This window comes from Nyctereutes procyonoides, unplaced genomic scaffold, assembly GCF_905146905.1.
Source record: "Nyctereutes procyonoides isolate TBG_1078 unplaced genomic scaffold, NYPRO_anot_genome, whole genome shotgun sequence".
Lineage (NCBI taxonomy): Eukaryota > Metazoa > Chordata > Mammalia > Carnivora > Canidae > Nyctereutes > Nyctereutes procyonoides.
The window spans coordinates 77,718,021-77,743,013 of NW_026575126.1; the positions used below are offsets into that span (position 1 = coordinate 77,718,021).

Below are 24,993 nucleotides of genomic sequence, written 5' to 3' on the forward strand. Positions count from 1 at the left end.
GGGGCACATTTGTCCATCCTCCCTCTCTGTTCCAGCACCTGGGAAAGTTTTTTTCATTCATCTTGGTAGGATATCGTTTGCTTTCACTTGACAAGAGCCACAAATGAATGAATGGCCATGAGAGCACAGGATGGTACTTGTTCTTAAGGTAGTCTTGAGCTTAGGTGAAGTTTTATAAAAGAAGAATTCAATTGTTAAAAACTCATCCCAGTCTGCCCAGCCTTGATTGATGGAAAGGGGTCTTCTGGTCATTAAAGACATGTGTTCTTTTCTGGGATAGATGTCAATCATCAAGCTTCTTCATGGCTTCTTTCTGATCAGCAGTTAGTTTTCCAAGAACTGTACATTGGGACAGGAATCCTTGGAGAGTGGGCCTGAGTTTTGAGGCTACTGTAGGGGTAATGCCCCTTTATAAATTAAGGAATGGGCCAACTGGCTTAAAAATCAAGGAGTTTCTTTTAGAAAGAACCTTTCCCTAAGACCCTATCTATATTGGAAACATGAAAACCTCGAGTTCCTGGACCTATAAGATTGTGGACCACATTCTGTACTGTGGAGACCTCATCGAGGTAAGCACTGATAAAGCACCAGCCCACTGTCTCTATGGGTCACTGTGTGTGTCTATGGCTGTCATTTCCCCCAGGAGAGGGTATATTCTAGCTCTGTCATAGGTTTTGTATCCTACACAGCTCCTGGCATGAGGTCTTGCAACATGGCAGACTGCTGAGTCAACATTAATCTACTGTAGCTCTGACTTCAGATTCCATCAGGGCAGTTTTTATTTCAGAAAGTAAACAGCAGAGTGGACCCAGCCTAGCACCGGCCAGCAAAGCAGTCTAAAGATATAGGCTGTTCAAAATGTGGGCAATTCCTCTGATTTTCTGGGTCTATCTTTGCTCCCAGGTCTCTTTGGATGAAATAAATTCACTTCTCCCAAGGAACTCTCAAATATACACTCCCTACTGAGGGTGGATCTTTCTAGAACTCATATCTCAAATCTCCCTCTTTATATCCTTGCCCTCCTTAGACTACTTCCTCCCCACGTGTAGGGATAGCAAACACAGATCTCAGTGGGGCAGATAGCCAGTTTATGTGAGGGATGGGGCCTGTTAATATGGGGACTGGTAGGAATTGTGGCAAACTGAAAGGCATTCACACTTGAAAGTTTTTAAAACTGACCTGGTCAAATCAAATGCCTGGAAAGGAAGAGCAATTCAGCCACCAACGGCCAATGTGGGATGGATGTACCCTGTATGGTATAAACTGCTCCACATGAACAAAGGGCCCTTCCCAACCTCCATCAACAGCCTGTTCTTCAAGTCCAGCCACTCCTACCCCTGCCCCTACATTCTGCTTACACGACAAACTTCTATGCATATTCTCTATTACTTTGGTTTGTGCATTTTTTTTTGTTCCTCAACATTTATCAAACACCTAATATGTAACAGGCACTATAATAGGTGCTGAGGAAACAGTGGTGAACAAGAGTTTATGAGTTCATGGAGTTAATAGTGAAGAGACATATATGTTAGACATATATCAGCCTGTGATAAGAGACATGAGAGAAGTATAGGGCATGATGGGAACATACACAAAGCCACAGAGAGCAGGTTTGGAAGGCTTCCCAGAGGAGCAGATATCCTCACTGGGGCTAATGATGAGTGAGGAAGCAAAGATGAGAGTGAAAGAGCGAGGGTGGGGGTAGAGAGAGGGTTTCCTGGAAAGGGAGCAGTACTTGTAAAGATCCCTAAGGAAACGGGCACTCCATGTGGCTGGAGAGCATGGATGTTAGAAGGGTGGCACAAGATAAAGTTGGGAAGGTGAGCAAAGGTCAGATATTCCCAAGCTTTGTGCCCAAAAAAGGAGTTCAGATATTGTCCAAAGGGCAATGGACAGCCACCAACAGTTTTTAGTCAAAGACCACTTTGACCCAAATTTGCATTTTAGAAGAATCCCACAGGCATAAGTGTGAAGTGAGCAAGCCTGGAAGTAAGGAGGATAATTACAGGGTTCTCATAATAAACCAGCCAGAGATGATCAGCCTAACCTGAGGAACAGCAGTAGGGTAGAAAGCATGGACCAGACTTGGGAAGATGGATTGATATAACTCAGAGACTGATTATGAGGTTATGAGAAGAAAGACAATAGGAGGCATAATGATGGACTTGGAGTACCCTGATTGCCTATTCCTCCTTTCAGCTTACTTCTCTCATTAGTCCTCATGGGCTCTCTAGGCACCTTCTTGTCGGCTTCCCCCAACACTCTGTCCCACTGCTGGTGTAGCAGAGCATACTGTACGATGATGAGACGTTGTATGTTCTTCTTCCTTGTTTGCATTGGGCAGAGAGCCTGTATCAGTCAGGGTCAAATTAGAAGATGGACACTACACAGTACTTTTAACAGCTAAATTTTAATGGTAGAATTAATAACTGTAACAAGGGGGATCCCTGGGTGGCGCAGCGGTTTAGCGCCTGCCGTTGGCCCAGGGCGCGATCCTGGAGGCCCGGGATCGAATCCCACATCGGGCTCCCGGTGCATGGAGCCTGCTTCTCCCTCTGCCTGTGTCTCTGCCTCCCTCTCTCTCTCTCTCTCTCTGTGACTATCATAAATAAATAAAAATTTAAAAAAATATATATTAAAAAAAAATAACTGTAACAAGGGATTTGAGTGGCGAGGGGTTGGCTAGTAAAAAGTAAAAAGAACTCTAAAGAGGGATCCCTGGGTGGCGCAGCGGTTGAGCGCCTGCCTTTGGCCCAGGGCGCGATCCTGGAGACCCGGGATCGAGTCCCGCGTCGGGCTCCCGGTGCATGGAGCCTGCTTGTGTCTCTGCTCCTCTCTCTCTCTCTCTGTATGTGTGTGTGACTATCATAAATAAATAAAAATTAAAAAAAAAGAACTCTAAAGAATATCAGCAGATATAAGGTTCACCGACTACCTCTGAGACTGAGGTAGAGAGCACCCAGGCTGAGAACCAGACCTTGTTGGAGAGGACATGGCTGCAGGTAATTGGATGGCACGAAGTTGCTTGGTGTTGTGCCAATGGTAGTTGCTGGAAATTTGCCCTCCAAAATTTGCTGGAAACCTACCTTCTGAGCTGCCAAAGAAAGTCATTTCACAGAAAGGTGTCTCACTGGAGGCATCTTGCTACAAAGCCAATCAAAGGGGTTTTCAGGGAGAAACTACCAGCTCCTAGGTGCTGTTAACCACTGTTATTGCAGGAACCAAGTTCTGGAGGAGCTACATGAGCTGCAGAGCCATGGTGCTGGAAAAGCCATCTGCACTGCAGGGCACTGAGGTATCCATGCATACTGCAGGAACCTGCTAGAATACACCAGAATAAGAAGGAAAACCCCTTCCTCATGCAATCACTCTCCAGAAGACCACAGCTTAGAAAGCCGAACATAGGGCAGCCCCGGTGGTGCAGCAGTTTAGCGCCGCCTGCAGCCTGAGGTGTGATCCTGGAGACCCGAGATCGAGTCCCACGTCAGGCTTCCTGTAGGGGGCCTGCTTCTCCCTCTGCCTGTGTCTCTGCCTCTCTCTCTCTGTGTGTCTCTATGAATAAATAAATAAAATCTTTAAAAAAAGAAAGAAAGCTGAACATAGTACCACCTGACAAAGGAAAAATTACTTTTAAATGGTCCAGCTCCATTTTCATACAGCAATCAATGAAGAGTGAATGTGGCACCAAGAAGCGATAAATTGGTGAATAGCACGACCCCTTCCTGTTTATTATCATAAGCTGCTGGAGCACCACAGAGGCTAGAAATCAACATGTCAAGGAAGGTTCAGAAGTGTATATTCAAGTCCTTTGCCCATTTTTAAATTGAGTTGGGGTTTTTTTGTTGTTGTTCTTGATGAGTTTTAGATATTCTGGATCTAAATCTCTTATCAGATACATGGTTTTCAAATATTTTCTCCCATGATATAGTTTGTTTTCTTGATACTGTCCTTTGACACACAAAAGTTTTTTTTTTAAAAAAATATTTATTTATTCATGAGAGACAGAGAGAGAGGCAGAGACACAGGCAGAGGGAGAAGCAGGCTCTGTGCAGGAAGCCCAATGTGGACTCGATCCCAGATCACAAGATCACGCCCTGTGCTGGAGGTAGATGCTCAACTGCTGAGCCACCCAGGCGTCCCATACACAAAAGTTTTCAGTTTTGATGTGGTTCAACTTATCTATTTTTTTCTTTTGTTGCCTGTGCTTTTAGAGTCCTATCCAAGAAATCATTGCTAAATCCAATGTCATGAACTTTTCTCCTGTGTTTGCTCCTATGAGTTTTATAAAGTCAGATCTCATGTTTAGGTCTTTGATTTACTTTAAGTTTTGTATATGATGTAAGGTAAGAGTCCAACTTCATTCTTTTGCATGTGAATATCCTGTTTACCCAGCACCATCTGTTAAAAAGCACTTGTCTCAGTTCTCTCTTCTATTCCATTGGTCCATATGTCTGCTTTTATTCCAGTACCACACCATTTTGATTACTTTAGCATTGTAGTTTGCTTTGAAATCAGGGACTGTGAGCCCTCTAAGATTTTTTTTTTCAAAACTGTTTTAACTATTAAGAATCCCGAGGATGGGCTTTCTCTATTTCTAAAAAAAAAGTCATCGTGTTGTGATAGGGATGGCATCAAATCCATAAATCACTTTGGGTATAGTACAGAAATCTTAACAATATAATATTAAGTCTTCTAATTCATGAATTTGTTTTTTCTATTTATTTATGTCTTCTTTAAAAAGTTTTTACACTTTTAAGATTTTATTTTTAGTAATCTCTACACCCAATGTGGGGCTCAAACATACCCTGAGGTCAGGAGTCACGTGCTTTATTGACTGAGCCAGCCAGGCGCCCCATTTACATATACTTTAAATTTTCAGCTATGTTTTTTAGTTTTCAGTGTACAAATCTTTTTCCTCCTTGATCAAATCTGTTCCTAAGTATTTTATTCTTTTTGGTGCTATTATAAATGGAATTTTCTTAATTTCCTTTTCAGGTTGTTCATTGTTGATGAAAAATGTGACTGATGTTTCAATGTTGATTTCTATTTTGTAATTTCGCTGTATTTTTTTTAGTTATAGAGATTTTTTGTGTGTATGTGTGTACTCTTTAGACTTTTCTACATATGAGATCATGTTATCTGCAAACAAGGATAATTTTACTGCTTTCTTTCCAATATATATGCCTTTTATTTATTTTTCTTGTCTTTTTCTTGTTCTGTCTAGAACTTCCAATACTGTATTGAATAGAAGTGGTGAAAGAAGGTATCCTTGTCTTGTTCATGATCTTAGGGGGAAATTTTTCTTTCACCATTGAGTGTGATGTTAGTTGTGGGTTTTTCACATATGACATTTTTTACATTGAAAAGGTTTCTTTCTGGGATCCCTGGGTGGCGCAGCGGTTTAGCACCTGCCTTTGGCCCAGGGCGCGATCCTGGGGACCCGGGATCAAATCCCACGTCGGGCTCCCAGTGCATGGAACCTGTTTCACCCTCTGCCTATGTCTCTGCCTCTCTCTCTCACTGTGTGCCTATCATAAATAAATAAAAAAATTAAAAAAAAAGAAAAGGTTTCTTTCTATTCCTAGCTTGTCAAGTCTTTTATCATGAAAGGGTGATAAATCTTCACAAATGTTTTTTCTGCATCAGTTGAAATGATCATATAGTTTATTTTTTTCTATTAATATGGTGTATTACATTAATTTTATTATTTTGCACTAAAGTATAATTGTTATATTACATTATATTAGTTTTAGGTATAAAACACACTTTGATATTTGTATACAGTGTGAAATGATCACCACAATAAATCCAGTTAACATCCATCATTATACATGATTACAAAAAAATTTTTTCTTGCGATGATAACTTTTAAGATCTACTCTTAGCAATTTTAAATATGCAACACAGTATTATTAACCATTATAGATATTACATTTTCATGACATTTATTTTACAACTAGAAGTTTATTTATTTTCTTATATTGAACCATCCTTGCATTCCAGGAACAAATTCCACTTGGTCTTGGTCTATGATTCTATTAATATACTGCTAAATTTTTTTGCTTAGGGTTTTTGCATCAATGTTCATAAAAGATAATGGCTTATAGTTTACTTGTGGTATCTATCTGGCCATTGTATGAGGGTAATGCTGACTTTATAGAATGAAGTAGGAATGTTCCTTCCTTTTCAGTTTTTTGGAAGACTATGAGAAGGACTGGTGTTGATCCTTCTTAAAGTTAGTAGAATTCACCAGTGAACCCATCTGATCAAGGGCTTTTCCTTTGGGGACGTGTTTGATTACTAATTGAATCTTCTTACCAGTCATGAATAGCTTTTTTATTTCTTCATGATTCAGTCTTCGCAGGTATGTGTTTCTAGAGATTTGTCCATTTCATCTTGGTTATCCAATTTCCTGGTGTAAAAGTGTTCATAGTACTCTCATTGTTTTTAAATTTTCTTTCAGATTGGTAAAATGTCTCCACTCTCATTTCCATTTTTTTAGTTTGAGTCCTCTCTTTTTTTTTTTTCTTAGTCAATCTAGCTAAATGTTTGTCAACTTTTGATCTTTTCCCAAGAATCAACTTTTGGTTTTGCTTATTTCCTCTATCATTTTTCTTTTTTTTTAAAGATTTTATTTATTTATTCATGAGAGAGAGAGAGAGAGAGAGAGAGGCAGAGACACAGGCAGAGGGAGAAGCAGGCTCCATGCACCGGGAGCCCGACATGGGATTCGATCCCGAGTTTCCAGGATCGCGCCCTGGGCCAAAGGCAGGTGCTAAACCGCTGCGCCACACAGGGATCCCCGACCTTTAAATCTTTATATGGCTAAAAGTTAGTCTAGAATCCTTTCATTGTAACCTAGAGGGCTCTGCAGCATTTATTGGAAGACAGATCCAAAAAATGGTAATGACCTCCCTTAGCTTTTATTCATCTGGGACTGTCTTATTTTTTCCCCTCATTTTTGCTGGATATAGAGTTCTCAGTTGACAGATTTTGTTAGTTTGTTTTAAAGCACTTTAAGTACATAATTCCACTCACTTTGGGCCTCCAAAGTTCTTGCCAAGAAATTGGCTGCAAATTTTGTTAAGATTCTATTTTTAAGTAATCTCTGCACACATTGTGGGGCTCCAACCGACAACACTGAGATCAAGAGTCTCATGTTCTACCAACTGAGCCAGTTAGGTGCCCCAGCTGCGAAGTTTATTGAGGATCTCTTGTACATGATGAATCACTTTTCTCTTGCTGCTTTCAAGATTCTTGGTCTTTTCATAGTTTGATTATAATGTGTTTTGGTGTTGTCTCTTTGGGTTTAATCCTATTTGGAGTCATTGAGATTGTTGGACTTGTAGGTCCATGTATTTTCTCAAATTTCTGAAGTTCTTAGTCATTAATTCTTCAAATAATCTCTGCCTCTTTCTTCCTCATTTCTCCTTCTAGAACTCCCATAATGCATATGAGTCCATTTGATGATGCCCACATGTTCCTTCAGCTCTGTTCACATTTCTTCACTTTTCACCTCAGGATAATAATTTCATTATGTCCTATCTTCAAGTTCACAGATTCTTTGCCTGCTCAAGATCTGCTGTTGAGCTCCTCTATTTTTAAATTGTTACTTATTTTTTAGCTCAAAAAATTTTAGTTCCTTTTTGTAATTCCTTTTTGTTGATATTCTCATTTTGTGCACATATAATATTCATGATTTCCTTTAGCTTTTTGTGTTTTTATTTAGCTCTTTCAAGGTACTTAAAGATAGTTAAAAAAAAAAAAAGGTCTTTGTCTATTAAGTCTGATGTCTGTCCTTTTTCAGGGATGGTTTCTGTCAATTTATTTTCTTCCTTTAAATGGATCATGTTTTCTTGTTTCTTTGTATGTTTTGTAATTTTGTTGATGTTGTTGAAAATTGGGCATTTGAAAGAATCCAGCTCTCCTAGTCTTTGCAGACTGGCATCACACTCAAGCAACCCTTCTCTAATTATTCGGCTCTTCTCTAGACCTTGAGATCAGCTCAAGGTGAAAGCTCAAGGTATTTTCATGTCCCTTTGAGTATGTGTCTTCCCTCAACTTGTGTGGCTTTACTAATTCCCCTGTATACATGGCTACTTTTGAAAGTCTTAATTTTCCAGAGTCTCATCCAGCTTCTCATGGCTCTAGATAATCTGTTGTACATCTCCACCTGTAATGACTTCCCTCAGGCATCTGTGGGTCTGTAATCCTTCTGCAGCTTTCTTGAGCAGTGCTTACCACTTTTCTATCTGAGCTTTGGGTTAGACAAAGCAGATACAAATTCTTCAGCCCCCAGGCAGATCAAATGTTACAAGTAAGTTCTGTTCTGCTCCCTCTGGTTTCAAAGAAAGGAATTGTGGACTGGGCTGCTGCCTCTTTCAGGCCAATATTATTGCTATGCCATGAAAGCTGTGGGGCAAGACTGAGTAAAAACAGTACAAAATTTTCAATGTTTTTGAATGTGGCTTTTTCTTGATTGGATATTTACGTTGTTTGCCAGAATTCCTATAAGGATTTTTTTTTTTTTTTTTGCTTGTTTGTTTGAATGTCTTCTGTGGGAACAAGAGTTTGGAGCTTCCTAGTCTACTATCTTGCTCAGGTCACTTTTGGAGTCTTCATTTTGCCCTTTGCTCCAATACCACCTCCTCAAAATGAACTTCTTTGTTTTTTAAGGTTTTATTTATTTATTCATGAGAGACAGAGAGAGAGAGAGAGAGAGACAGAGAGAGAGAGAGAGGAAGAGGCACAGGCAGAGGGAGAAGCAGGCTCCATGCAGGGAGCCCGATGTGGGACTTGATCCTAGGTTTCCAGGATCATGCCCTGGGCTGAAGGTGGCGCTAAATCGCTAAGCCACCCAGGCTGCCCAAAATGAACTTCTTTGTCTAAAATATCACATTCATAACATTTTCACGCTTCATATATCTTAATTGCACTTATCACTGAGAGAGCATATACTACATATTTTTTTTATTGTCTGCCTCTTCTAGAATATAAAATTCATAAGAGCAGGGACTTTATCCTGAAAGTCTAAAACAATATCTGGTATATGGTAGATGTTTAGTAAATATATGCCAAATGAATTAATTAGGTTTAAATTATTTAAATTTTCCTCATTTTCATTAACAGTCTTTAAAGGTTTTAGTTGTTTGTACATACATATATGTATTTATTTAACAGGCATTTCTTTTATACCTACTGTGAACAGGAAATGGAGGTATGGGCAAAGGTGTTTCTAATCTTACAGGGGAGCTAGACAAATACAAAAGTAATGCAAAAGCATGAATAAATGAGGAAGAGAAAGAGGTGTTGAATATAAGCCATAGTCAGCTCTGAGTTTGCAAATGAATGTCACAAGTCTCATCAGAGGGATATCAGAGACAAGAGCAAGCTCCGCTATGGCCCAAAGGCAGAAACAGGGAGTCACTCCACCATAGGCCTTGGGCAGGCCATATGACCTGGCTGAATCTCCATTTCTCTTTCCGCTACCTTATGAGGTGGTTGCAATAATTCATTAGAAAGTAATGAGATAGGGACACCTGGGTGGCTCAGTAGTTGAGCATCTGCCTTCGGCTCAACATGTGATCCTGTGGTTCCGGGATCAAGTCCTACACCCAGCTCCCTGCAGGGAGCCTGCTTCTCCCTCTGCCTGTGTCTCTTCCTCTCTCTCTCTCTCTCTCTCTCTCTCTGTGTCATGAATAAATAAAATCTTTAAAGTAAATAAATAAAATCTTATTGCAATGATATCATCAGAATTCATTCAGAGCTCTGAGGCAAGATAGCAAAGACAGATCGTAGCACCTGCTTTTAAACATCATCTCAGAAGCTAGAATTGTTTAACAATCTGTGAACTGACAAGTAAGGGGTTTATATAAAGGGGCATAGTAAAATAGAAGAAACAATTATCTAAGGGTCAGAAGATCTCATTCTTAGCCTGGCTCTGCTTTTTATTAGTTATACAACCTCCAGGAAGTTGTTAAACTGTTTTGTCATCTGGAAAATTGGGACAGTAATATTTCACCGGGTTCTTATAAAGACCAAGAAACATAATACATGGCTTTGATTGTTGTATCTAAATCCATTCCCTATACTAGAAAGATCAATGACTCTTTGGAAGAAATGGCTGATTCCAGGTCTGTGGCATACAATGTATAAGATGAGCCTGGATGGACACTGTGGTTCACCAGAAAACAAGACTACTAGGTTAATGCCAATAGAATGTAGGAATCACATGAAGGAGCTCCCACTGGCCAAAGACTGAACAATTTGAGTATTAAAAAAGAATAAAAATGGGGACGCCTGGGTGGCTCAGTGGTTGAGCATCCACCTTTGGCTCAGGGCGTGATCCTGGGATCTGGGATCGAGTCCCACATTGGGCTCCATGCATGGACCCTGCTTTTCCCTCTACCTAAGTGTCTCTCTCTCTCTGTGTCTCTTATGAATAAATAAATAAATACATAAAATCTTTAAAGAAAATAAAGAATAGTCCCACACGGGCTCCCTCCATGGAGCCTGTTTCTCTTTCTGCCTATGTCTCTGCCTCTCTCTGTGTCTCTCATGAATAAAGGAAATCTTAAAAAAAATAAAAATAATAATAAATAATAAAAAAGAATGAAATTGATTGAACACATTGTTTTTTTTTTTTAAAGATCCATGAGTTTATAATGATTCTCAAGAGGAAAAAAAGTAGAGTCTATTAGAACCTGAAAACTCATTTTTTCCTTTTTTTTTTTTTAGGTTTTATTTATTTATTCATGAGAGGCAGACATAGAGCGTGATGCAAGCTCTTCACAGGGAGCCCGATATGAGACTCAATTCCTGGGCCTGGGATCACACCCTAAGCTGAAGACAGATGTTCAACCACTGAGCCACCCAGGCATCCCTGAAAACTCATCTTTATTTTTTTTTAAGATTTTATTTATTCGAGAGAGGCAGAGGGAGAAACAGGCTCCATGCAGGGAGCCTGATGTGGGACTCGATCCCATGTCTCCAGGATCACGCCCTGGGCGGAAGTTGGAGCTAAACCGCTGAGCCACCTGGGCTGCCTGAAAACTCATCTTTAAAAGGCAATTAGGGGCACCTGGCTGGCTCAACTGGAAGAGCATGTGACTCTTTTTTTTTTTTTTTTATGACAGTCACAGAGAGAGAGAGAGAGGCAGAGACACAGGCAGAGGGAGAAGCAGGCTCCATGCACCGGGAGCCTGACGCGGGATTCGATCCCGGGTCTCCAGGATCGCGCCCTGGGCCAAAGGCAGGCGCTAAACCGCTGCGCCACCCAGGGATCCCAGAGCATGTGACTCTTGATCTCTGAGTCATGGGTTCAAGCCCCACATTAGGTGTATAGATTACTTAAATAAATAAACTTAAAAAAATAAAAGGGAATTAAATATTTTTAGCCTTTCTTGTCAAAATGTATTTCAGAGTAACCAAATGGCCTGGGAATGATTGATTTAAAAAATTACATTTCAAAAAAAAATTACATTTCATAGCCCATAATGAAAGCAAATGAACACAATAGCAAATAAAGAAATGAAGTATAGATGAAATCATTAGATAAAAGTTTATGTGGAACCACATTCACAATTGCAAGGAAAGGCTGTTACCACCTGATCTCACTGATCAGTCATAGCATCCCTAAAATTGGAACAGTGAGCTATTGTGGATATCCTGGTGTGATGCCAACACACATTACTTCCTAGGAAGTTTTCCTGTTCCTCAAATTGAATCTGAGTATAAACAACCCTCTAGATCCAATGTCAATTTACAGGAAATATAAAAGAGAGAGGAACAAGTTAAATGATACCAGGAAGCAGCAGACAAATTCACAAAGTGGGACATTTTACAGGACTACTGACCCAGTTTCTGCAACACATCACTGTCAGGGGAAAACGAAAAGGACAGGGGATCTCCTCTAGAATATGAGAGACTTCCTTGTAAGCTTCGTGTATAGATTTCATATATATTTTGAATTGTATTCTGATGTCTCTTAGACAACCAGAGAAATGTGATCCCAGAATTAAGATAATAAGGGGACTGGTTGATTTTTGTCAGGTGTGAAAATAACACTCCAGTTATGTAAGAAATAAATCTGATTTTTCAGAGCGAAGTATTGAGAAATATAGGGGTGAAAGGACATAAAGTCTGCAGCAGAGAAAGAAAGGGAGATGTGAAGGACATGTGACAGGGTCATGATGATTGTTGAATCCCTGTGATGGGAGTTCATTGTTCTATACTTTGCACTTTTAAGATATCTGAATATTTTCATAACAACAAATTCTAAAGAGGGTTTTTTTTTTTTTTTTTTTTTTTTTTTTTTAGGGCTGCCTGGGTGGCTCAGCTGGTTAGGCGTCTGCATCCCTCTGGGGTCCCGATCTCAGGTCCTGGGATCCAGCCCCACATGGGCCCTGCTCAGCGTTTGGGGGGGGGGGTCTCCATCTCCCTCTCTTCATCCCGCTTCAGTTCTCTGCATGCTCATCTCATTCAAGGAAATAAAATATTTTTAAAAGAGATTTTTTAAAAAGAACCTGTGTGGGAGAGTAGTAAAAGGATAAATACTAGTTTCTCTCCTTGGCAACAGCAAATGTAACCCGTGGGTGGAAGAGAAAATCCTGAGTGTTTTATTAAAGACAGTGTCCTGGGACGGGTTCATTTAGAACCACCGACCGCCCCAGAGCGCCTGTGTGCAGGCCGTGAGCCCAGGGACGTGCTGCAGGGAGCGGGGGATGGGACTCAGCGGCTACGGGCACTCGCGGGATCACATACGTGCCAAGGGTTGTTGTCTCTTAAGTATGGAAATACTTCTCATCTATTAAAAAGAAAATCCTCTAGGGGATAGATAGCCTCAGTTTTTGTGGGAAGAGAATTATCTGGGCTAGTTGAGCCTCGAGAACAGGCGCTCAGCGCAGGAACTCCGCGAGAGCAGCGCTGAGGCCCGCACTAAGGGGATCACTAGACGTGGGGGTGGGCGCAGGGGCTGCGGCGCAGCGGAGCTCACCCGCTACTCCCGCCTCACCCCTCCGGCCCCCGACCCCCTGCCCCAGCCCGCGGGGCCGCACACCCGGTGCACCGAGGGGCCCCCCCGCACCGCCGCCCTCTGCTCCCGCCCTCACCCCAAACCCCCGCGCGTCGCGGTCGGCTCCGGCGCCTCCGACCGAGGACTTGCGCTCCCGCTCGGTTCTGGCTGTGGTCGCAGGCGCGGAGCCTGCTCCGTTGCTGTCCCTCCCTGAGCTCAAGTCATTCATGCTCCTGACCAAACCCGGGAGAAAAAAGGAGAAAAGGAGAAAAAAGGAGAAAGAGCTAATGGACCCTGGCCTCCCAGCCAGAAATACTGGTATTTAAGAGGTCTCCGATGCGCGAGAGTGAGAGCGAGGGCGAGCGCGGGAGCAGGGAGAGGGAGCGGACCCGCAGAGCCGCGAGCTCCACGCGGCTCGACCCCAGGACCCCGGGGCCACGACTCCAGCCGCTCAGGAGCCCCAGAGACACGTTTAGCATTTTCATGGACTTCCTTTCAGCCGTTCTTGCGGACAGAGGTTTTAAGAATCCACCGCCGGGATACCAGAGATGGTCGCCAGAAGCGAATGTCCCCCGTCCTCCCGTGTCCCCTAACACCAGCTGTACCCGGAGGGGTGCAGACCCGTCTTCCTTACGCACTCCATCGCCGCGGTGGGGGCTCGGGGGGACCCCGTCGGGCCCACAGGCACCCAGCGCCCAGGCGGGCTCCGCCGAGGGCCAGTCTCACGCTGGCGGCGCGGGCTCACGGTTTGCGGCTCTCCCGGGGCGCGCCGTTACGCCTTCGGGCTCTGTGACGTCAGCCGCAAGCCCCGCCCCGCGGGCAGGGCGGTCCCGAAGGGCGCGCGCGGGCGGGTGGCCCGCGGGCGGGAGACATGGACGCGGCCCTTCTGGGCGCAGAGGCTCAGGTCCCGCCGCAGCCTCCCGAGGGGTGGCCGCCCGGGAGCTCGGACGAGGAGCTCTACGACTGCCTGGATTACTACTACCTGCGCGACTTCCCGGCCTGCGGGGCCGGGCGCAGCAAGGGTCGGACGCGGAGCGAGCGGGAACTGCGAACCAACTGGCCGGTGCCCGGCGGCCACGAGCGCAAGATCGCGCAGAAGCTCGCCAACGGCCAGCGCAAGCGCCGCCAGCGCCAGCTGCAGCCCAGGGCGCGCCCTCGCCTCCCCTGAGCGCAGGTGCGTGTGGGCGGCCGCCGACCCCGCACCCCGGGAAGCCCGGCTCGCGCCGGCCCCCTGCGGCCGCACCCGGCCCAGCGCCCCCTCCCGAGGCCGCTCTGCGCTGGCCTGGCGCCGCTGGACCCCTAACACCAACGTATCTGGGCTGCGCTTAGAGTAATGTAGAACTACCTTCTGGATTTTGTAGTTGGGAGAAGAGGCTGGGAAACGCAGAAACATCTTTTTAAAAATAGAAGTGGAGAATTTACTTCCAGTGTTTATGCATGGGCTAAAGAGAATTTTCTTTTTGTCAGTTTTCTGCAGGATACCCGAAGGCCTTGATAAAAGTATTTTCTCTGACTCCAGCTGCAACTGGTCGTAAGGAGAAAATCCATGTTGGTCAACATCACTTTTCGACATCGCTTAAGTTTACTTGGTTCAGTATCTTTTCCTTACTGATTGTTAATTAAGTAACATCCAAGTGTCCAAGTGGGTATGCCTTTTTAGGGTTTTTAATTAAAAGCAGCAAGAGTGGCATTTTAATTCTTCTGGTTTTGTTTTTTCCAGTTGCTACGGTAACTCGTTTCCGTTTCAGGTCCAAAAATGAACGAATAAGTTTGTCTTATGCGTAAAGATGAATAGGGGGGGAGAGCAAAGATAGGAATCTGCACAAGATTTCATAGATGTAGTGTGCAGTTTAATATTTTTTTGCCAGAATAGGAATACATTTCGTTGTAATAGTGTGTTTTGAACATTTGCTAGGTTCTCTGCACTGCTGATCTCACAATCCTTTCAGGTGGACGCTGCTACTCTCGTTTTATAGACGGGATTCTACAAAGACCAGTTGTTGCAGATACTCAAAAGTATTCACTCCTTACAGCATCAGTTTTCCTCTACTGTAGGCAATATTCTGTGATTCAGAACCATCCCCAAACTCCATGTTCAACAAGAGTTGAGTTGTGGCTTAAAAATTATACACAGTATGTCAGAGTGGCTGTCCTCTTCAGTCTGCATTCTTTTAGGTCTCTGTGCACAGTAGGGAGTCCCTGGTTAGGAAACAAGAAACGTGGTGCTTACTGGAAGGAGCAACCTGAATTTTAATCCTGTGAGTGTTCATTGCTGTGGCATCCAGCAAACTTCTGAGGTAACTATTTTTAAGTTACACCAAGCCTCAGGCTACTCATTTGTAAAAGGGGAATGATCCTGGATCACCTTACCAAACCGTGGGTTATAGGTTAAACATATAAAACATCTCATACAGTTAAGACCCTGGCACATAAGAGTTACTCAATAAGCTTTTTTAAATTTACAGAACACAACCCCCCTCTTCTATTGTCAAAGTCTTCTATTCTTAAAATGTCTCCAGGTGGTGTGCTCTAGTGGGGGTCCTGGCTCTGGAGTCAAACACCTGTACGAACTTGTACAAGCTGCTTAAACTCCAAGTTATCTGTTTCCATATCTGTAAAATGGGTATAATATAGTACCTATTTAAAGAGTTCTTGTGAGGTGTAAGGAAAGTAATACATGTAAAGCTCTTAGTGCCTAGTATGTAACAGACACATTATTAGTCTATGTGCTGCTGAAGCTAGTGCAGCACTATTAGCAATGTCCCCACTGCCACTGTCTTGCCCTTCAGGATTTTTCCTTTCCCTAACTCTCCTGCTGTGTCTCAGAGGTACTATGTCCAGATTAATCTTCCCAAAAGCTATTTAAACATAAAAACCTTAAATGACTGCTCTAACCTTGTAGGATAAAGAGCCTAGATTTTTATTGTGCTGGAAATCCTCTATTGGATCGTCTTAAACTTTTACAACTTCCAAAAACACACTCTGACTAACACATATCTTCTATCCTCATGTATTCGATTCTGCTGCTTCTTTGGAATCTGTGCTATCCTACTCAGCATGCTCTTTTCTGCTTTACCATTTTAGTCTTTCTAAAACAAATTCCACCTCTACTTATTTTAAGTGCCACTTTCTCTCTGAATCTTTCATCCACAGTGAATATCCATTCCTTTGAAATCCATAGAACTTCATTTAAACACCACCTAACCACTTGTGTATATTGTATTTTGTATTTTGAGAGCAACAGTTAAGAATTCACTCACTGGTTTTCTTTTCTTTCTTTTTTTTGGTCTGGTATGTGCAAGGCTGTATTCATATGTCTTAGTTATCCAAAGGGAAAATTTAAATTGTGTCAGGACCTTAGTGTCTTAAACATGTTTGTACACAATTCTCAATCTGCCACAATCCCAGACAGATAGAAGCCAGGTTAAAGCAACACTCTGTAAGGTGTTCTAACTAGATTTTGCTCACCTTAGATACTAAAACTTTTATAGTTTAAATAAAGTAACTGTAGAAATTCTGCATTAGTTACCTATTGCTGTGTAATAAATTACTCCAAACCCTAGTGGCTGAAAGCAACAAATACTTCTCTTAGTTTCCAGAGGTGAAGAATTCAGAAGTGGCTAACAGGCTGGTTTTGACTTATGGTCATGATGTAGGAGAGGAATTAGGCTCTACTTTTTGAAGGAAGTGTCAGAATCTGTGGACCTACTGTAAACCACCGTGGTATGTTTAATTAGCACAAGTGTGTTCATTTTAAACAAATTGGAAAATATGAACAAGCAAAAAAAAAAAAATCACTATCCAGTAGATAACACCACTATTTAAGTGTACATAGTTCAAGTCTGTAAAATACTATGAACTTTCTCAGAATATAAACATGCTATGTATACTACTTTGTAATCTACTCTTTCACTTAGTATATTGTGAAGACTTTTTATGGCAGGTATTCTTTCATAATATTTAAATAGCTTCATAGCACTTCATCATTTGTATGAATCATGTAATTCTACATTGTAGGACACTTAAGTAATTTATTGATTTTTCCCTATTTTATGCAACTTGTTAAATGAACATCTTAAAGCTAACTTCTTTCCACATTCATGACTGTTTCTTGAATTCTTAGATGTGGGCTTTCTGGAACAGGTTTGCAGAATTTTAAAACTGGTACCTACCACCTGAGTAGAATTTTATTGCAATCATCAGGGATCCATTCATCCAAACATTGGTATCAAATATATGTAACAACGCCTGCCAGAGTTACTTGTTCAGATTTTGATCACTGTATAGGATTTGTTGAAAATGATTAAGAACACTATGGAATGAGAAATTGTTACATAAATTTTATTTTATTTATTTATTTTTTTGTTACATAAATTTTATTAGAGTGATCTTCAGAATGTTTATACTGGACAACTACAAACGATACGTAGCAGTAGTATGAAATCTTTTTCGTTTTTATTAATTTTAATTTTTACGTGTTCTTAATCTGTTTTTGAATAAAGGTAATACATTAACTTTCAAAATCCAAAAGAAAGGGCAGCCGGGGTGGCTCAGCGGTTCAGCGCCGCCTTCAGCCCAGGACATGATCCTGGAGACATGGGATCGAGACCCATGTCAGGATTCCTGCAGGGAGCCTGCTTCTCCCTTTGCCTGTGTCTTTGCACCCCCCCTCCCACCGTGTCTCTCATTAATAAATAAATAAATAAATAAATAAATAAATAAATAAATAAATAAATAAATAAATAAAATATTTAAGAAAAAAATCCAAAAGATAGAAAGTGTTTTCAGTAAAAGTCCCCCCTTGGGCCACACTCACTCTACTACTGCCTCACGGTTAACAGCTGCAGATATTTCGTGCATATTGTCTTCTCTCCAAGCACACTGCACCCATTCTGCCCTTCTTTCTCTTGACAGTTTATCATCATATCTTTCATAATAATATAGTTTATTCCTTTTTATAGCTGTATATTGTGTGCTGCGCCTTTTTAAAAAATTTGTATTCTACTGACAAGAATTTGTTTCCAATCTTTTACTATGACAAAATAATCTTGCACAAATATCTAATATTCTCTCCTCGGAGTGGGAATTCATAACTTAGCCAGGTGTGATTAAAATCGTTTCTGTTGGGATCCCTGGGTGGCGCAGCGGTTTGGCGCCTGCCTTTGGCCCAGGGCGCGATCCTGGAGACCCGGGATCGAGTCCCACGTCGGGCTCCCGGTGCATGGAGCCTGCTTCTCCCTCTGCCTGTGTCTCTGCCTCTCTCTCTCTCTCTCTCTCTATCATAAATAAAAAAAAAATTTAAAATCGTCTCTGTTATGGACGTTCATTCTGAGCGCTTGTGCCAGGATGTCCTTATAAGGCTCCTTTCCTCCGTCTCTGCTTATGAATTCTCCAGAGAAATGCCACGTCATTTGTAAAGCTTTCATTAAGTTCTGTGAAAATAAAACTTTTTCATGACAGGTCTTTGGATCATTTACCCTTCGACTCCACGAACATTCTGCTGTTACTGGAGAGAACGCGTTAAACTCCGCGACCTCAGGCGGAAGGGGAAAATTTCTCTGCGACGTGCAAGCCGAAAGGGAGGGAACACCTCCGCGCTCTCCCCTCGCCCCTGGAGCCCTCCCGGGAGCGCCCCGAGCCAGCTCTTCCGCTCCGGAGGCGCGCGGACAGGTCCCAGGGGCCCCGCTCCCTCCACCCGCCGTGCCCAGCGCTGGTGCGAGCACGTCCCCGGGGGCCTCACGCCCGGTCTCGCCCACCCTGCCGAGGCTGCCCGTCACCGCGGCTCGGGGTGTGTAGGCTGTCGTGTGTCCCCTCCTGACCGAAAGTCCACGAAGAAAGAGTCTCGTTGGAGCGAGTGCCCTGTCTCCAGAACGGAGCCGGCGCCCGGACATCATTCACTACACTTTTTATTATCAGTGAACGAACACTACCCCAATGGCGGGCACAAGCTCTATGGTACGCACGAAAAGGGCCTGGAAAGGCAGAGTAACAACGGTAAGGCATTATTACAGCCTGAGTCCGCAGATAAAGTAAAAATGGGATCACCTCAGCTCCGCGGATCCTGCCTAACGCATCCGGTTTCCTCCGTCCCGTTCACACCATGTGCCCACATGGTGCCTCAAAAGATCCTTACCCAAAGAAGTAACTTAATGCTGAGGAAAGTTAACCAAGGCCGGTGGCAGCCGCGCCGACACCGACCTCCCTCTCAGGGCTGGCTTCGTCCCCCCGTCACTAATAGAAACGTCGGCGGAAAGCAGCGACGCTTTTAAGCAAAAAAGCGTTTTCCCGCTGGGCTGGGAAAACAGGCGCGCGGGGCACCTTCAGGCCTTCCGGTCTCCTGGGGCAGCCTGGCGCGGAGCTCATGACGCACGCCGCGTCCAACCAGGCGCCGGCGTGACGCGTGCTCTTCCGGTGACCTTCAGGGCCTGCGGAGACGTAGGCGCGCGAGGCCTCTGCCCGTGCGCTGATTGGTCGCACGCCGAGGCCAGTCCCACCCCCTGTTTTCCGGTCTCTGGCTCCTGCCGAAGCCTCCGGGGTCTTCGCCGAGTGTCGGGCTTCTGGGCGCCGTGCTCCTGTCCCAGTAGACATGCCGCGTGGAAGCCGGAGCCGCGCCTCCCGCATGGCTCCTCCGGCCAGGTGAGGCAGTTGAGGGGTCTGGGGCCCTGCCGACGCCGTGACGCATGCGGAGGCCGGGCGGAGGCTGGTGGAGGCCGCGGAGGGGGCGGCGGGGCGGCGGAGTGCGGGCGCCGGCCGAGGGCGGGTACCGGTGTGAGGTGGGCATCGTGACTGGGCTTTGGCCACATTTCCCGTTAGTGGCAAACTTTCTGATTTCGAATACCCGTGAGTTCTTAAAATATTCGAGAGCTCATTTAAAAAATGCTTTACGTTTATTGAAGTGAGCTCTGCACCCGGCGTGGGGCTGGCGTCATATCCTGGAAATAAATGAGTATTTTTAAGGGCCAACCGGCCAAAGCTTCTGAAGTAAATAAAAAAACAAAACGAGTGTCGGTGAAAGGTAGTATAATGGGGAGAATGATTGCATTTCAGTAAACAGGGTAACCTGCGAGCCCACAGAGAGCGGTCCAGAGGCTCGGCCCAGCGACCGAAGCCTCCTTGTACACGACATCGTCTAATTCGTAAAACACTTTAGAAATATACTGGTAGGGACCCCTGGGTGGCGCAGCGGTTTGGCGCCTGCCTTTGGCCCAGGGCGCGATCCTGGAGACCCGGGATCGAGTCCCGCGTCGGGCTCCCGGTGCATGGAGCCTGCTTCTCCCTCTGCCTGTGTCTCTGCCTCTCTCTCTCTCTGTGACTATCATAAATTAAAAAAAAAAAAAAAAGAAAAAGAAATATACTGGTAGTTACACTTTAACACCTGTAACCTTAGGGATAGATGTTATTCTTGTTTTCCAGGAATAAGGAAACTGGAACCTCGGAACAAGTGACTTGTCCGAGGTCACCCTACCAGTAAATAGGAAAGCCAGGTCTGGCCCAAGTCTTCCAACAACCGGTTAGGGTGTTAAACACAGGACCACGTTGCTTCTCTGGAGTGAGGTGGATTGTGTTCAGACTGTATGCTAGGACTGTAGGACAGTCCTTCACTTAAGGGAAAGAAGCTGTTTTCCAGAGGTCAGAAAAGCCAAATGTTTATAAAGTGATGCCAGATACCACCTGATTGGAAGCAAAGTCATAAATTTCCAACCTAGGGGCAGCCCGGGTGGCTCAGCCGCTTAATGCCGCCTTCAGTCCAGGGCCTGATTCTGGACCCCCAGGATTGACCCCCTGTTGGGCTCCCTGCATGGAGCCTGCTTCTCCCTGTGCCTGTGCCTCTCTCTCTCTCTCTCTCTGTCTCTCTCTGTGTCTCTCATGAATAAATAAATAAAATCTTAAAAAAATAAACTTCCAACCTAGCCTTATTTGGGGGAAGAGCACCCAAGGAAACAGTCTAAAAATGGCCAGAGGGGACATCATGTGTGAAGACTTCTTCTAAAGCAGGACTGGACATTAGTGAAAGCCTCTAGCTGGAAGCCTTACCAATAACATAAAGTCACTTAACACGTATTTTGTATATACAATACTGTATTCTTAGAATAAAATAAGCTAAAGAAAAGGTTACTGAGAAATCATAAGAGAAAGCACACACAATACCTATACTGTGTTTACTGAAAAAAAAATCCACACATACTGGACTCATGCAGTTCAAACCTGTGTTGTGTGAACAGTACAGTTTCTTTAGATTGACAGTTTCCAAGCCTGGTAGGAAGTGGGCACTTTCATGCTTTTTGTTCTTTTCTTTCTTAGCCGGGCACCTCAGATGAGAGCTGCGCCTAGACCAGCGCCAGCCGCTCAGCCGCCAGCAGCAGCTCCGCCATCTGCTGTTGGCTCACCTGCTGCACCCCGGCAGCCAGGTCTCATGGCCCAGATGGCAACCACTGCAGCTGGCGTGGCTGTAGGCTCTGCTGTAGGGCACACGATTGGGCATGCCATTACTGGAGGCTTTGGTGGAGGAAGTAACACTGAGCCTTCAAGGCCCGACATCACTTACCAGGTAAGATTTTGGGCAGTGTTTTCTTTCATTGGGTAGGTTACAAGAAAACCTAGTTATTTGTCAGTTCCTTATGTATAGGAGCTGTGAATCCATGGTCCTCCTAACAGAAAATGGTTTGTCAGAAGCCATGTTTGGCAGTTGAGTTAGTGCTTTAGACCAGCATCAAGTACTGTCCACATTGTATTTTTTCCCAAGGAGTAGAATAGCAGTTCAACCTGATTGATTGTAGAACAGCCATTTTCCCCTTATTTTAAATTTAGTTTCAATCTTAAGTATTGAAAAACCTCTTTAGTAGCTTTAGTAGAGCTCTCTGACCTCATCTGGTATTTGTCACTGCCCCTCTTTCTGAAGTATGTGAATTTTTTCCTCTGATGAGCCTCAGTGTGTACTCTGTTGTATTTCTGGTTATTTGACATGCTTATCCATCTATTTTTCTATTATAGTCCCACTTTCTCCTCTGAACTACATTGAACCCCACTGGTATTTAGATACGCATGTAACCATTTCACTGTATTTGCATCTTTGTTCTTGAATCTTTCTGATTTTACCTGGAATTTTGTTAAAGCCTATTTGCTCTGCCTTTAAAATTTCTCACTTTCCATGTTTTTAGATAGTAACTTTAATTTGCATTTGGTTCTAATTATGTTTCCTCAGTTGACCTCAAAGACATTGGGTACTGTTCTTTGTTCAGGTGTAAATCTAATTTCTCAATGGTCCTGAATGTTATGCCTTTGCAGGAGCCTCAGGGAACCCAGCCAGCATACCAGCAGCAGTTTGGCCCATGCCACTACGAGATGAAACAGTTCCTGGAGTGTGCCCAGAACCAGGGTGACCTAAAGCTTTGTGAAGGTTTCAGTGAGGTGCTGAAACAGTGCAGATTTGCAAATGGTAGGTAGATCGAGCATCTGCTCAGTTCAGAGCAGGGTGCTCCTGGCCCTATAGAGCTTTGGGAGTCTTTGTTTATTAAATTAAACTGACAAGTTAGAGGAGATTTTGGTTACGTTCTATAAGTAATCTAGTTCTTCTAACAAAGGCCTGGTCCAGAGGTTTCTGGTCATTATATTAAGCTTTTACCAGTTATGTTGTGTATCTGATTTTTCCTCAGTCGAGGTTAGTGTACCAGGTCTTGTTCTGTTTATAGGATGTGGGTGATCTGGCCACAAAGCTGTGAATGTAAGATTACATTCCATTTTCAACAAAGTCCAGGATTGGATATAAAGACTGATAAGTTATTGATGCTTTTCACACCTTATTTGAGAGAAGAGTTTATGCAGTTCCTCAGTGGAATTCTGAGATTTGGGAACACTGGAATGTTGGTAGTGAACTTGTTTTTATGTAATTTCCTCCTATTGCCCTAAAAATTCACAATTTATAAAATGCTCATTTTCATTTTCCCACCTTCATTTAGGTACGAAACTGATAACCTAGGCTTTCACCCCTCCTTTTACCATATGGAGGGCTTCTGCTTTGCTAAGAATATACAGCTATTGCTCTTCTGACTTACCTTTTCTGACTTACTTTTCTCTTTGCAGGATTAGCCTAATCAAGAAGTTCAAATTGGAAGATATGGAAAATCCTCTCTCAAGACCAAGTTAATTTAGCATAAAAATATAATTAATACAGAAGATATAAAGTGTAAAACCACCAGTTAAACCTCTCCTTCATCATTAAATACAGCTTTCTTCAGAATTGTTAATGAAAGAGGGTATTTTTAGTGTAGAAGTTTATTGAGATGGTTTGAGTTGGGGGCTGGGCAGATGTTTGTGTGCCTCCTTAAATCACCTTTTGTGACATTATCATTTATGAATTAATTAGAATAAAGTGATTTTCTCCCAAAATAGTGTCTTTGAAGTGTAGGATTATGAAGTAGATATGGTATATGCATGCTGAACATATGCATTTTGCAAAAGAACCCAATTTTCTCAGCATGTCTCGAAGTCTGTTTTATAGTCAATATATTAAATTGGCATCCACCTGGAGGATCTGACGGGGCTCCCTGAGGAGCTTTTGTAGAAAAGTAAGGAAGTAGCTCACTAGCAAGCATAGTGCTCGTTTAAAAGGCTCCAGTTGGAAGGCTAGTGTTTGGTAAACTGAGCGGTAACCAGAAACTTTTAAATACTGTTACTAATCAAGTGAGTGGTAAAGGAAGTACTGGACTAGACCATGACATGAGTGAGTTCATGGCCGGGTCAGCACCACGTGTCACTGCCCTGACCAGTTAATTGGATTAATTGCTCAGAGATGAAAACCACTCTCAATACAGGCACAGTTGCCTGCAAATGTTTTTCTTCTATGTAAGGCATTGTAGCTCCCCTTTCCTGAAAGACTCATGCAGGGCCCACTCCATGTTGTCTTAAGGAGATGGACTCCGTTTGGGGTGTGCATCATTTTTTAAAAACCCAGCTCCATTCCTCACAACTCAAAAAGAAATGTCATTCACTTCTGGAAGATGATCTTAAGTCTACCTTGTGCTCTGCCCTTTTTCTTTTTTCAAAAGTATGTTTCTGAGGCTGGTTTCTTTTCCAATCTCTTGAGTTTCAGAGACCTGTGTTACTGCAAAGTGAGTCAAGTGCTATTTAGTGAGTAGATTTTTCAGTTGCTGCCTCTCATCCTCAGCTGTGTTCTTAGAGTGCCCCAACTTTTGAGTTCCTGAAGGGCCAAGACCACCTTGCTTTGAATCACCATGTTCCATTCACTCCCAGCAAATCCCCCAGCACATTCCCTTCTGGATTTCTGTGAAAGCTCAGGACTTGTAAGTTCATAGCCTTAGTGCCCCTCTGTCCAAGGTATGATGGTATAGGGTGGGTACATGTATTGTTGAATCGGTGGGTCAAGAGAAAATGGAGCACCTGCCTGTCTCAGTGACTTGACTGAAGAGACAAGTATGTGACTCTTGATCTTGGGGTCAAGAGCCCACATTGAGCATAGAGTTTACATTTAAAAAAAATAAACAGCCGTCAAAAAGAATGAAATCTTGCCATTTGCAACAACATGGAATTAGAGGGCATTATGCTAAGCAAAATAAGAGAAATAGATTATTTCACTCGTGTGGAATTTAAGAAAATAGATGAATATAGGAGAAAGGAAAAATAAAACGAGGCAAACCATGAAGAACTCTTAAACTATAGGGAACAAACGGTTGCTGGAGGGGAGGTGGGTGAGGGGTTGGGGTAACTGGGTGATGGGCATTAAGGAGGGCACTTGAAGTAATGACCACTGGATATTAATATACAACTGATAAATCACTGAATTCTGCCTCTGAAACTACTACAGAATATGAAAATTGAATTTAAATAGAAAAGGTAAAAAAAGGCACCTGGGTGGCTCAGTGATTGAGCATCTGTCTTCGGGTCAGGTCGTGATTCCAAGGTCCTAGGATCGAGTCCTGCATTGGGCTCCTTGCAGGGAGCCTCCCTTCGCTTGTGTCTCTGCT

General features: G+C 43.4%; 2 protein-coding genes and 1 pseudogene across 2 annotated transcripts; all 3 read left to right on the forward strand.

The window, feature by feature from the left end:
* LOC129519895 (E3 ubiquitin-protein ligase RING2-like) overlaps nt 1–13,805 on the forward strand; it is a 66,006-nt pseudogene extending 52,201 nt beyond the window's left edge.
* A 51-nt stretch (nt 13,806–13,856) lies between these two features.
* NUPR2 (nuclear protein 2, transcriptional regulator) lies at nt 13,857–14,708 on the forward strand. Its single transcript, XM_055340139.1, has 2 exons — nt 13,857–14,186; nt 14,480–14,708. Exon 1 carries the CDS (start codon nt 13,884–13,886, stop codon nt 14,178–14,180), a length of 297 nt encoding a protein of 98 aa, XP_055196114.1. The 5' UTR covers nt 13,857–13,883; the 3' UTR covers nt 14,181–14,186; nt 14,480–14,708.
* A 4,781-nt stretch (nt 14,709–19,489) lies between these two features.
* On the forward strand, nt 19,490–23,398 carry CHCHD2 (coiled-coil-helix-coiled-coil-helix domain containing 2). Its single transcript, XM_055340138.1, has 4 exons — nt 19,490–19,648; nt 21,314–21,560; nt 22,298–22,448; nt 23,093–23,398. Exons 1-4 carry the CDS (start codon nt 19,599–19,601, stop codon nt 23,101–23,103), a joined length of 459 nt encoding a protein of 152 aa, XP_055196113.1. The 5' UTR covers nt 19,490–19,598; the 3' UTR covers nt 23,104–23,398.
* Nucleotides 23,399–24,993: the final 1,595 nt, after the last annotated feature.

Coding starts and splice junctions, on each gene's coding strand:
- NUPR2 (XM_055340139.1), top strand. CDS start 13,884: ATGGACGCGGCCCTTCTGGGCGCAGAGGCTCAGGTCCCGCCGCAGCCT.
- CHCHD2 (XM_055340138.1), top strand. CDS start 19,599: ATGCCGCGTGGAAGCCGGAGCCGCGCCTCCCGCATGGCTCCTCCGGCC. Junction 19,649..21,313: donor CGCATGGCTCCTCCGGCCAG/GTGAGGCAGTTG, acceptor TTTCTTTCTTAG/CCGGGCACCTCAGATGAGAG. Junction 21,561..22,297: donor GGCCCGACATCACTTACCAG/GTAAGATTTTGG, acceptor ATGCCTTTGCAG/GAGCCTCAGGGAACCCAGCC.